At 44.0% G+C, this 12,221-nt stretch overlaps 1 protein-coding gene and 1 long non-coding RNA gene across 2 annotated transcripts; one reads left to right on the forward strand and one right to left on the reverse strand.

The window, feature by feature from the left end:
* Positions 1 to 1,641: 1,641 nt before the first annotated feature.
* Positions 1,642 to 6,516, reverse strand: LOC101007402. The gene is made up of 2 exons (XR_004179375.1): positions 4,956 to 6,516; positions 1,642 to 3,272 (listed from the first exon to the last, which is right to left on the reverse strand). It is a non-coding gene; the product is annotated as an uncharacterized LOC101007402 (long non-coding RNA).
* A 3,009-nt stretch (positions 6,517 to 9,525) lies between these two features.
* On the forward strand, positions 9,526 to 10,748 carry LOC101007056 (leucine-rich repeat-containing protein 37A-like). Its single transcript, XM_009189933.4, is given in 2 exon segments — positions 9,526 to 10,476; positions 10,478 to 10,748. Coding segments are annotated over 2 exon segments (1,215 nt in total). The 5' UTR covers positions 9,526 to 9,532.
* The last annotated feature ends 1,473 nt before the right edge of the window (positions 10,749 to 12,221 follow it).

A 12,221-nucleotide genomic window follows, 5' to 3' on the forward strand; every position in this document is an offset into this window, starting at 1 on the left:
GTCAAAGTGAAACATTTCACGGGGGTTTGGGCCATGAGAAAACATCCTGCCTAACCAACTGACCACAAGGCAAAGGCCCAACTAAACAAACATCCCTATCATGTCTTGCTGGACAAAGGTCCAAGGAACACCATGATGACATCCTGCTGGAACAAGGGCCAGAACAGCCGCATCATGGGAACAAATATCTCATCAATATCCTGCTGGGCAGCAAGCCATACTGCCCAGACCCCTCCCACCCATACCTACAAATTGCCCCAGCCTGTAAGCAGTAGTGGACTCTGGCATTAGGCTGGTCCCACACTTCTGTAGGTTTTATGCTGGATGTAAAGCCTGCATTTGCGTTGAGCTGCCTTCTTTCTGTGTCTTTCTTTAGCCCTCGCCTTCCCTTCCAAACCTAACAGCAGTAACACATGGTACAGGTTTGTAGCCTAGGAGCCATAGGCCATACCACGTAGCCTAGGTGTGCTGTGGGCTACACCACCCAGGTTTGTGTAAGTATACGCTGTGATGTTAGTGCAAGGTGAAATCACCTAATGATACATTTCTCAAGCTCCTCCTCATATGGCAAGCAACGCATGACTGTATATGAAAGCTCTTAAATACGGATTAAGTTTCTAAATCTCTAAAAGAAAAAAGTCATTATTTACTACATATGGAATTTTTTTTTTTTTTCCCCCCTGAGACGGAGTTTCACTCTTGTTGTCCAAGCTGGAGTGCAATGGCGGGATCTTGGCTCACTGCAACTTCTGCCTCCCGGGTTCAAGCAATTCTTCTGCCTCAGCCTCCCAATTAGCTGTGATTACAGGCGCCTGCCACCAAGCCCAGCTAATTTTTTTTGTATTTTTTGTAGAAATGGGGTTTCACCATGTTAGCCAGGCTGGTCTCAAACTCCTGACCTCAGGTGATCTGCCCGCCTCAGTCTCCCAAAGTGCTGGGATTACAGGTGTGAGCCACCATGCCTGGCTGGAATGTTTTCTTAAAACATTCATTTCAGTGGGAACGTAATTTGGGGCTAGAGTCTTTTAACTTTCACCCCAAAGTTGCAAAGTGTTTCGAGGTTTTTCCCTGTAAAATAATTATTTTAATTCAATTTAAATAAAACCCATCAAGGAAACTTTAACCTTTTAGAAGTCTAGCTTCCTGTGAAATGTGAGAGGAAGTCAACACTGATCTCAGAAATCTGATTACAACAATAGATCTACCCCTTAATGAGGCGAGTCTTGAATCTCTTCCACTTCAAACCGTTAATCTGCACTATGTGCCTATGCTAGGCACTGGAGTAAGATGAAGCACCTTCTTGGAGTTCACATGCTATTGATTATGCCAGACAATGAGCAATAAAATAGGTAAGAATGGCTGTGGGGGAAGTCAGCTGGGTTCTAGTTACAGTCGTATTTCAGGAAATTATTTAATATGCTGACTTTAACAACCTAAGCCTCTTGTCCATGTGTGCACACAGGGTAGACCTCTGAAGAGTGGTGCTGTAATTTCTAGGGTAATGGCCGTGTTAAGTCAAGGCAGGATGACAGTTCAGCCTCATCCAAGAATAGTGCAAAGGGCTCTTCACTCGGATTACAGCCTTCTCTCCCAGACTGAATTGCTCACCCCACTGTGAACCCCCTAAATTTGAGACAGGTCTCAGTTAATTTAGAGAGTTTATTTTGCCAAGGTTGAGGATGCACCCGTGACAGCCTCAGGGAAGTCTTGACAAAATATGCCCAAGGTCATCAGGGCACAGCTTGGTTTTACACATTTAGGGAGACATCATGAGACATCAGTCAATATATGTAAGAAGTACATTGCTTCATCTGGAAAGGTGGGACAACTTGAAGCAAAGGCAGGAAGACTTAAGTGGGGAGGAAGCTTCCAGGTCACAGATGGCCGACACACAAACGGTTCCATTCTTTTGAGTTTCTGATCAGCCTTTGCAAAGGAGGCAATTCAGATAAGCATCTATCTCAGTGGGCAGAGGAGTGACTGAATCAAATGGGAGGCAGGGTGCCCTAAGCAGTTCCCAGCTTGATTTTTCCTTTGTGATTTTGGGGGCCACAGATATTTTCCTTTCACATTTCCCCCCTTTTCTTTTTAAAAATCTGTTGGAGAAAGCATTTTACAAGAAAATAAGTCTCTGGTCTCAGGTTTCATTTGATCTCTCATGGCTAGGATGGTTTATTACTTGATAAGTAGGTCCCAAAAGCTCATTTTTAGCAGGTTGTGAAGTCTCATGTCCTGTGAAGAGAAAATAGTGGGGAGGAAGAGAGGAAAAACAACAACAAACAAAAGAACAATCCTGGAAAAATTGATATAGGCCACATTACTCTGAAGTCCATGGTTTAGTAGGCAGGGATGAAAGTGGTTTATGTATGTAAACAGGTTGCTGTTATTTTCTTCTGAAGTTTAAGTTGTCTGACTTCAGTTCACAGGATTTTAAGAAAGCACAGCTTAGTTTCCAGTGACTCCAAATTAGGAAAAATGGAAAAAAGAAGGAAAAAAATTGAAAACATTATTTTGGAGACTTGTAACCAAGACAAATTAAATTTGGTGCAAGCTGTAGAAAGTAATCCAAATTGAAAAAAAAATAGGCAAGACTAGAATCTAACAACAGGTATACAATCATTTGGAAACAAAAGTTTTTCTCCAGTTTCCCATTTTACTAAAGACAAATCATGGTAGGATTCATTAGCTTATTATACTTGGTCTATATATTTGTATACAATGCAGCAAGAATAATTATTGTTTTTTTTTTTTTTTTTTTTTCATAGGCTTTTAAATTGCCTTTGATGGAACTTTGTTCCATAAGAGAAATCTAAGACTTTTTAAAGTCCAGCCCAGCCATGGATTGTGCCATCAAATACTCATGAGCTGGGTGAAATTTCCTCTCCTCTTGAGGTTCTAAGATAAACCTGGGGCTTCTGTGCCTGTCAGAAAGTGACATTCTTTACTTTCCACAGGTCAGAAACCCTGTTCAGGGACTGTGTACACAAAATATGAGGCTAGTTTTCCAGGTTTGATTCCTTAAAGGAAAGCACACCATTCCAGTCAAAGCCTTGGTAAACTAACCAATTTCTCCAATTGCATCCTGTTACAAGTGAAAACAGACTCTTAGTGCACTTATGCAAATAACTATATTGCCATAAGTTAAGAATACTCACAAGTAGTTTCCAATTCTGGAGAAATCAAGTAGAGAGAAACAAATATGCTCCAAATTTTGTTGATAAGAGTATACAAAATTGTTAAAAGCTTTCATTACCTCAAAAGAAGTTAAGACTCTGAAAAACAAAACAAGGGATCAGTAAACATATTAAAGAGTCAGAAAGATTGGTTAAATCTATGCAGCTGATTCCTGTTCTCTCATGTAGTTCATCAGTATCAACTCATGAACATTTTAGCTCTCCATGAGTCCTGAAAGTTTTCCCTCTATTCTAATGTCACAGTCTCCAAAGTTATCAGAAACCTGCATTCAAGAGCACCAGTTGGAGGCTGGGTGTGGTGGCTCATGCCTGTAATCCCAGCACTTTGGGAGGCTAAGGAGGGCAGATCATGAGGTCAGGAGATCAAGACCATCCTGGCTAATGCAGTGAAACCCCATCTCTACTAAAAATACAAAAAATTAGCTGGGCATAGTGGCAGGCACCTGTAGTCCCAGCTACTCGGGAGGCTGAGGCAGGAGAATGGCGTGAACCCGGGAGGCAGAGTTTGCAGTGAGCCAAGATCGCACCACTGCACTCCAGCCTGGGCAACACAGCAAGACTCCATTTCAAAAAAAAAAAAAAAAGCACCTGTTGGAGATTTATAGCAAGACCACCTTCTAAAGAGGACCAAAACAAGATAACAATTGTCCATGGATGAAAAAAAAGTTTTAAGGTAGCCATAGTTAAAAGACACAATTGACAAGGAAATTTGTTATCTCTGTGGCACATAATAATTGTAATATAACAATTATGATTATTATTGATAATGTACACTAAGTTATATCAGAATTACAGGAGTTTCCCATAATTTTGGAGCACATACCGATAACATATTTATACATATACAGCCCAAAGAAAACCCAACACCACTTCATATTTGACAATGCCTCCTGTATAATTTTTTATACCAAATAAGCCAAATTATGTCTTTTTGGGCTTTAGGGAAGCTAATATCTTAAAGGATTAATTAGATTAGAAAAATATATAATTCATAATTTGATTTTAGAAAGTTTGTCAAATATAAAAGGTTTAAAACACCTGATATTACAAAATAGGATCACAGGTCATTGTAAAGTCATGTATTTAATCGAAGTGGTAATTCAAGGATTAGAAAAACACACACACACACACACACAAACTGGTCAGGTGCAGTGGCTCATGTTTGTAATTCTAGCACTTTGAGAGCCCGAGGCAGGTGGATCACCTGAGGTCAGGAGTTCGAGACCAGACTAGCCATCATGGTGAAACCCCATCTCTAGTAAAAATACAAAAATTAGCTGGGTGTGGTGGCTGGTGCCAGTAATCCCAGCTACTCAGGATGCTGAGGCAGGAGAATCACTTGAACCCAGGAGACAAAGGTTGCAGTGAGCCAAGATTGTGCCATTGCACTCCAACCTGGGTGACAAGAGCGAAACTCGGTCTCAAAAAAAAAAGCAAAAACTTTCATTCTTTGAGGAGACAACTTTCTAAACAAAAAAGCCCTAATAAAAATAGCATGAAGCCAATTACATTTGTTTTCAAAATTTTACAAACAATCTATACAATTTAATCTTGATTATAAAATATAACTTCCATAAGCCTTTTATAATCTTTATAACCTTTATAATAGAGTTGGCTAATGCTTCTAGAAAACCTTGTTAATCTGACACAGGGGTCCATATACTGATTTTGCATCAGTGTGCCTTTGACATTAATTAATTTACAAAGAAACTGAACTTATTTTATCTTTGAAAATTGGCCCTTACAATCTTACATGCCCACCTCTTCTGCCTCAGGAACTGACTGAGATTTTGATGAGACTTTGATTCCATTCCTGGACACAGATTCAACTGGAGAGCTGCCCCTGGGGCCACAGGAGTTCACTGCTGCATACCAGGATCTGAATGACAAGCTGACTCAGCAAGAAAGGCTCCCAGAGGTGGTTCCAATGCTAGACTGGGACCAGAACCAGGCCCTAGCTCAGCCTCTTCACCTCAAAAGTAAGGTTCAAACTGTAGATCGAGATCAGGCTGCAGATCATCAGGCATATGAAATACTTGTTCCACCTCTAGACAGTCAGAATTCAAAAGCAACCAAGTTTATTGTGTTGATGAAAAGAGTCAAACTCTGTAAAATATTTGAAGAGGTTTATTCTGAGCCAAATCTGAGTGATCAGGGTCTGTGACACAGCCCACAGGAGGTCCTAAGAACATGTGCCCAAGGTGGTTGGGATACAGTTTGGTTTTATATATTTTAGGAAGGCATGAGACATCAATCAAATACATTTAAGAAATACATTGGTTTGGTTCAGAAAGGTGGGACGACCCAAAGTAGGGGCTTCCAGGCTACAGGAAGGGTGCCTGGCTCTTAGCTGGTTCTCTCCTGGATCTGGAAAGAAAGGAAGGAAAACAAAGGGGGCAAGGGGATTCTCTATAGCATGTAGATTTTTCCCACAAGAGACTTTGCAGGGCAATTTCAAGGTGTGGCAAGGAAATATATTTTGGGTTAAATATTTTTTCCTTGTTTCATAATGTTATGCCAGAGTCAGATTGAAAAGTAAGTCACGATCTATAGGGTCAAATAAAACCCATCTGATGGGAATTTATGGTTTGTAGGGCATGCCTCCCTTAGACTCCTTAGGTAGGAATTTGGGCAAGATAAAAACTCAGAGCTTAGTCCTCAATTGTTTTGCCCAAGAACCTGAAGAAAGATCTAGCTCAGCATTGGAGGCTTGCTAAGGTTGTTGGAACTCCACGCTGATTTGTATCAAAACCTCAGCATCAGAATCAAATTTTGCAGGCTGAGTATTTAGATTCAGGTACGGATATGAGTGACCATGGCTCGTGACACAGCCCTCGGGGGGTCCTGAGAACATGTGTCTGAAAGATTCTCCCTGGGGCCTGAAAGCCTGGGGAGATGAACAGCTCCTCCCTTCTCAGGCCCAGTCCCAAGGTGCAAGACCACTTGTGCCAGCACCGTGTGCCAGCAAGATAGCAGAAGCAGGAAGGGGGCTTGCCAGAAAACATGTACCCCTGCAGATCGAGAAGGAGGCCACCCGGGTACCACGTAGCAGTTATATCAGACTGGGACACTTCTTGTTTATAGGAGACTATAAAACCCCAGCCCTGTCCTCACTTGGGGCTGTCGCCATTTTAGGCCTCAGCCAGCCTGCACCCAGGCACTCATTACCTTGTGTTGTTTGTTGATGCACTCTCGGGGTTCAAACCAACACAAGAACCTTACAGTGCCCAAGGTGGTTGGGGTACAGTTTGGTTTTATGTATTTTAGAGAGGCATGAGGCATCAATTGAATACATTTAAGAAATACAATGGTTTGGTTCAGAAAGGCAGGACAACTCAAAGTGGGGGCTTCCAGGCTACAGGTAAATTTAAACATTTTCTGGTTGACAATTGGTTGAGTTTATCTGAAGACCTAGGATCAATGGAAAGGAATGTTCAGGTTAAGATAAAAGATTGTGGAGACAATGTTTTGTTGTGCAGAGGAATCTCTCAGCAGACTTCAGGGGGAAAGCAGGTTATAAATATTTCTTATCAGACCTAAAAGGGTGTCTGGCTTTTAGTTTATTCTCTCCTGGATCTGGAAAAAAAGGAAGGAAAACAAAGGTGAAAAGGGATTGATTCTCTATAGAATGTGGATTTTTCCCACTTGAGACGTGGCAGGGCAATTTCAAGGTATGGCCAGGAAATATATTTTGGGCTAAATATTTTTTCCTTGTGTCAGTGTCAGATTGAAAAGTAAGTCATGATATATAGGGTCAAATAAAACCCATCTGGTGAGAATTTATGGTTTGTAGGGCATGAGTCCCTAGACCCCTTAGGTAGGAATTTGGGCAAGATAAAAAATCAGAGCTTAGTCATCAACTGTATCCGGGCAGCCTGCCTCCAGAACTCCAGTGAACTCAGATAAGCCTCAAGGGCCCCCTGAGCAAGTTGGACTTTCTTAATTCCATCTAGACCCTGAGACTCAAAACCCAGAGACCCTTGAAGAGATCCAGTCCTCTTAGCTCCAGCAAGAAGCCCCAGCACAGCTTCCACAAGCTCCCTGAGGAGGTAGAACCTTCTTTAACCCAGCAGGAGGCCCCAGCTCTGCCTTCTCAGTCCCTTGAGGGAGTCCAGTCTTCTTCAACAGAACAGGAGTCCCCAGCACAGCAGTTAACTGCCTCTGAAGAGATTGTAGCTCAGCCATCAATACATCATGAGGTAAATGTCCCATCGAAAAGTTGGAATGAAGCTTAGCACTCACACTTGCCCAATGTCAAGCCAGGCACAGGCTGCCTCTCAGCCTCCAGAGCACCCCAAGGAAGTCAACTCTTCCTCAGCCCAATTAAAGGCCCCAGCTCAGACACCAGAGTTCCCTGAGGAGATGAAACCTTCTGCAACTCAGCAAGGGACCCCAGCTGAGCCTCCAGGTCCTCCTGTGGAGGTTCAACCTTCCCCCAGTGAGCAGGAGCAGCCAGTTTGGCCTTCTGAGTTTCCTAGGGGAGTTGAACCTTTTCAGACCCAGCAGGAGGCTCTAGCTCGGCCTCCAGAGTCTATGGAGAATGCAGCTCAAACTCCACCGAATCTTAGGGTGACAGTTCAACCTCCAGGCGAGGATCAAGCTCATTATAACTTGCCCAACATTACAGTTAAACCTGCAGATGTGGATGTTACTATAACTTCACAGCCTACCAAGGAGACTGAATCTTCTCCAGCCCAGCAGGAAGCCCCAACCCAGTCTCCAGAGGAGGTGGAACCTTCTGCAACACAAGAGGAGGTTCCAACTGAGCCTCCATGTCCTCCTGTGGAGGCTGACCCTTCCCCCAGTGAGCAGGAACAGCTTAGCCCTCTGAGTCTTCTGGGGATGTTGAATATTCTCCAGCCAGGCAGAAGACCCCAGCTCAGCCTCCAGAACATCATGAAGCCAGTTTCACCTCTAGGTCACCATCAAGCTCAGCATTCTGATTTGCCCAATGTCACTGTTAAGTCTCCAGATATGCAGCTTACCATAGCAACAGAGCCTACTGCAGAGGTGGGAACTTCTCCAGTCTATCAGGAGGGTACAGCTCAGCTCTCAGGGCCAGTTAATGATGTAGAACCTTACAGGGCCCCACCTCTGCCTCCAGAGTCATTGGAAGAGGCTAGGCCTTTATCAGTTCAACAGGAGACTTCAGTTCAGTCTCCAGAACCTATTAAGGATGAGAACCCCTCTGCAACCCAGCAGGAGGCTGCAGCTGAGCATCCATAGACCCCTGAGGTGGTTGAGTCTTCTCTAATCCAGCAGGAGGCCCCAACTCAGACTCCAGAGCTCTCTCAAGAAGTTGTAGCTCAACCTCCAGAGCATCATGAGGTAACAGTTTCTCCTCTAAGTCATGATCAAGTTCAGCCTCCAACATTGCACAATGTCACTGTTAAACCTGTGGATCACATGGTTAGCATGACTTGAGATTTCACTAATCAGGTTGAAATTTTAACCCAACAGGGGGCCCCAGCTCAGCCTTTAATGTCCCCTGAGCAGTTTCAACATTTGAAAGACCAGCAGCAGAGATTATAATTCAGCAGCTAAATACCCTTGAAAATGATGAACTTCCTCCAGTCCATCAAGAGCCCACAACTCAGCCTCCAACTGAGCTCTCCTCAGACTTTGAAGGTTCATTGAAAGGTGGGATGATATTTTCACCTCTAGATCTTTCTTCAACATTCAAAAGTAATTCAACTTTGCCTAATACCACAGTTAAAAATGTGAATATAGAGCTTCCCATACCTTCAGCAGTCACTGGAGGTTGAAACTTCTCCAGTCCAGCAGGACAACCCCCCTATTCCCACTGAGCAGGCTGACTTTTCTCTAGCCCAGCCTGATCTCCCTTCCCCATCTCTGCATTCTCCTGAAAAGATTGAACCTCCAGTCCAGTAAGAGGCCACAGCTCAGACCCCAGGTCGCCCTAAGAAGGTAGAACCTTCTCCAGTACAGCAAGAGTTCCAAGCTGAGTCACCAGAGCCCCCTAAGGAGGTTGAACCATCTGCAACCCAGTAGGAAGCCTCAGATCATCCTCCAAAGTCCACTGAAGAGGTCAGTCCTCCACCGCAGCAGGAGATACCAGCTCAGCCATCAGAGCCACCTGAGAAGGTCGAACCATCTCCAGTCCTACAGCAACCCCCAACTCAGCTTTTAGAGCCAGCTGAAGAGGTAGAATCCTCTCCAGCCTAGCAGGCAGGCCCTGCTCAGTCTTCAGAGCCCCCTATGGTGATAGAAACACCTCTGACCCAGCAGATGGCCCCATCTTTGCCTCCAGAGTTCCCTCAGGAGTTGGACCATATCTAACTCAGCAGAAGGCTCCAGCTCAGATTCCAGAGCCCCCTATGGAGGCAGAACCTTCTCCAACCCTGCAGGAGGCCACAGTTCAGACTCCAGAGTCCCCTAAGGACATAGAACTTTCAAGCCAGCAGATGGTACCAGCTCAGCTTCCACAGCCACCTAAGGAGGTTGCTGCTCAACCTCCAGCTCACTACGAGGTGACTGTTCCAACACAAGGTCAGGATCAAGCTCAGCACTCAATATTGCCCAGTGTCACAGTTCAACCTTTGGATCTGGGGCTTACCATCAATCCAGAATCCATGACAGAGGTTGAACTTTCTCCAACCATGCAGGAGACCCCAACTCAGCCTCCTAAGAAAGTTGTACCCCAACTTCCAATATATCAAGAGGTAGCAGTTGCGACACTAGGTCAGGATCAAGCTCAGCATTCAGTGTCACCCAGCATCACAGTTCAACCTTTGCACCTGGGACTTACCATAACTCCAGAACCCAGTACAGAGGTTGAACATCCTACACCCCTGAAGAAGACTATAGTTCCTCCAAACCACCCTAAGGTGACATTTCCACATCCAGACCATGTTCAGACTCAGTATTCAAACCTGACTCAAGCCACAGTTCAACCTTTTGACCGGGGGTTTACCATCACTCCAGAATCCACTACAGAGATTGAACCTTCTACAGCTCTGACGACTACATTTTCTCCTCCAAAACATCCTGAGGTGACACTTCCACCTTCAGACAAGGGTCAGGCTCAGCATTCAAACCTGACTCAACTCACAGTTCAACCTTTGGATCTGGGCCTTACCATCACTCCTGAATCCACTACAAAGGCTGAAACTTCTACAGCCCTGACGATTACAGCTCCTCCTCCAAAACACCCTGAGGTGACATTTCCATCTCCAGACAAAGGTCAGGCTCAGCATTCAAGCCTGACTCAAGTCACAGTTCAACCCCTGGACCTGGAGCTTACCATAACTACAGAACCTACTAGAGGTTAAACCGTCTCCAACCATGGAGGAGACCTCAACTCAGCCTCCAGACCTGGGGCTCGCTACAGAGATTGGACATTCTACAGCCCTGGAGAAGACTACAGCCCCTCATCCAGACCAAGTTCTAACTCAGCATCGAAACCTGATTAAAGTCACAGGTCTACCTGCTGAACTAGAATCTACTCAGGATTCATGGGTGCAGGCTGAAAGTTATGCTCAAAATAAGGCTTTAACTGCACAAGAGGGAACTGACTCAACAGCTCAAGTTTGAGGATTCTACAGCAACTCTTTTCCACGAAACAAATGATATGATTTTTTAAAATTAATTTTTGTATATATATATATATATTAGTTTTTTTGTAAAGATGGGGGTCTCGCTTTGTTGTCCAGGCTGATCTTGAACTCCTGAGGCTCAAGTGATCTGTCTGCCTTGGCCTCTTGAAATGGTGGGATTACTGGCACGAGCCACCACGCCTGGCTCAAGCGCCTCTAGATTCACAGTAGACACTGCACTAGCTGATCCTTCCCATTTCTGGTTCAGGTCCTTCATTTCATACGTTAAGGTGTGCTGACTCCCAGTCCATGGCCTTTTTGATATCTTTATGGGAGTAGAATGTGGCAAGATTTTTATTAGCCTCAAAGACTCTCAAAGTTTAAGAAGTATTGCCCTAAATGATTTTTTTTAAATATCCCTTATTAGAAGAGGAAAACCCACTATTTTTGTAGAAGCCTTTTGCTGTAGAACAATGGGATGGAATAAAGGTAGCTCACAAAATAAGGGAATATTTCTAATCTTGTTTTTTCTCTCCAAATTCTTGTATACAGGTCCAGACAGATAGGCATTGTTTCCTTTCTATTAGCTGAGGAAACAGGATGACAGGACTGGGGCATGTCATCACTGTCCTAAATGTACTGAAATCTTAACAACTTCAGCTGAAAAAAAGGCCAAAGCAGGCTGTGAAAATATATTTAAATGACAAACTTCAAAATGATCTATGCTAGAATCCCAAGGCAGGCAGGGAAAACTGATTCCTTGGAGGAAGGTAGTCAAAGAAATAAGCAAAGTGACCTAGACCCTCATCCAATTATGTGTGATGTACTTGGGGAGGGAGTAACCCCTTTCCTTTATTCATCTACGTATGTCCATGAGCCACGAGAACACACCTCTCCACATGAAGTTCCTCAATACAAGACCTCTGACTGCATCACGTAAACCCTCTTACAGGGGCAAAGTCTAGAGAATCTGAAGTGGTGAGCCTATATCTTAATTAAAGCCCTGAGAATAACCTTGAAGAAGACTGCCTAGTAATGAGGAACAATGGAAGAAGCAAGGAGCCTGGAATCAGGCAGACCTGGGTTTGAATTCTGGCTCTGTCAGTTTCTGGTGAAGTGACTTGAATAATGAACATGACCCTTTCTGGGTAGCATTTACAGCACAAGGGCATTTGGAAAATAAATGAAAGACAATGTATATAGCACCTAGCAGGGGGCTGGACACAGTGCCGGTGCTCAGCCATCATGATGTCACATGTACACTGGCCAGTGAGCATAAACCCTTGGGATGTCCAGAGGTGGTAAAGCCAGGAGTTCCAGAAGTGTGGGATTCTCAGAAGGAAATGGAGCTCTCTTCTCTAAAGGTCCTATTCAAGTTAGAAAGTAAGATACAATGCACACAAAGCCAAATTGTCATCATTCAGCTCCTATTACAGGGGAATGAAGAGCTTCATAGAAAATTACTTGCAAA

This window comes from Papio anubis, chromosome 17 (assembly GCF_008728515.1).
Source record: "Papio anubis isolate 15944 chromosome 17, Panubis1.0, whole genome shotgun sequence".
NCBI classification, from domain to species: Eukaryota; Metazoa; Chordata; class Mammalia; order Primates; family Cercopithecidae; genus Papio; species Papio anubis.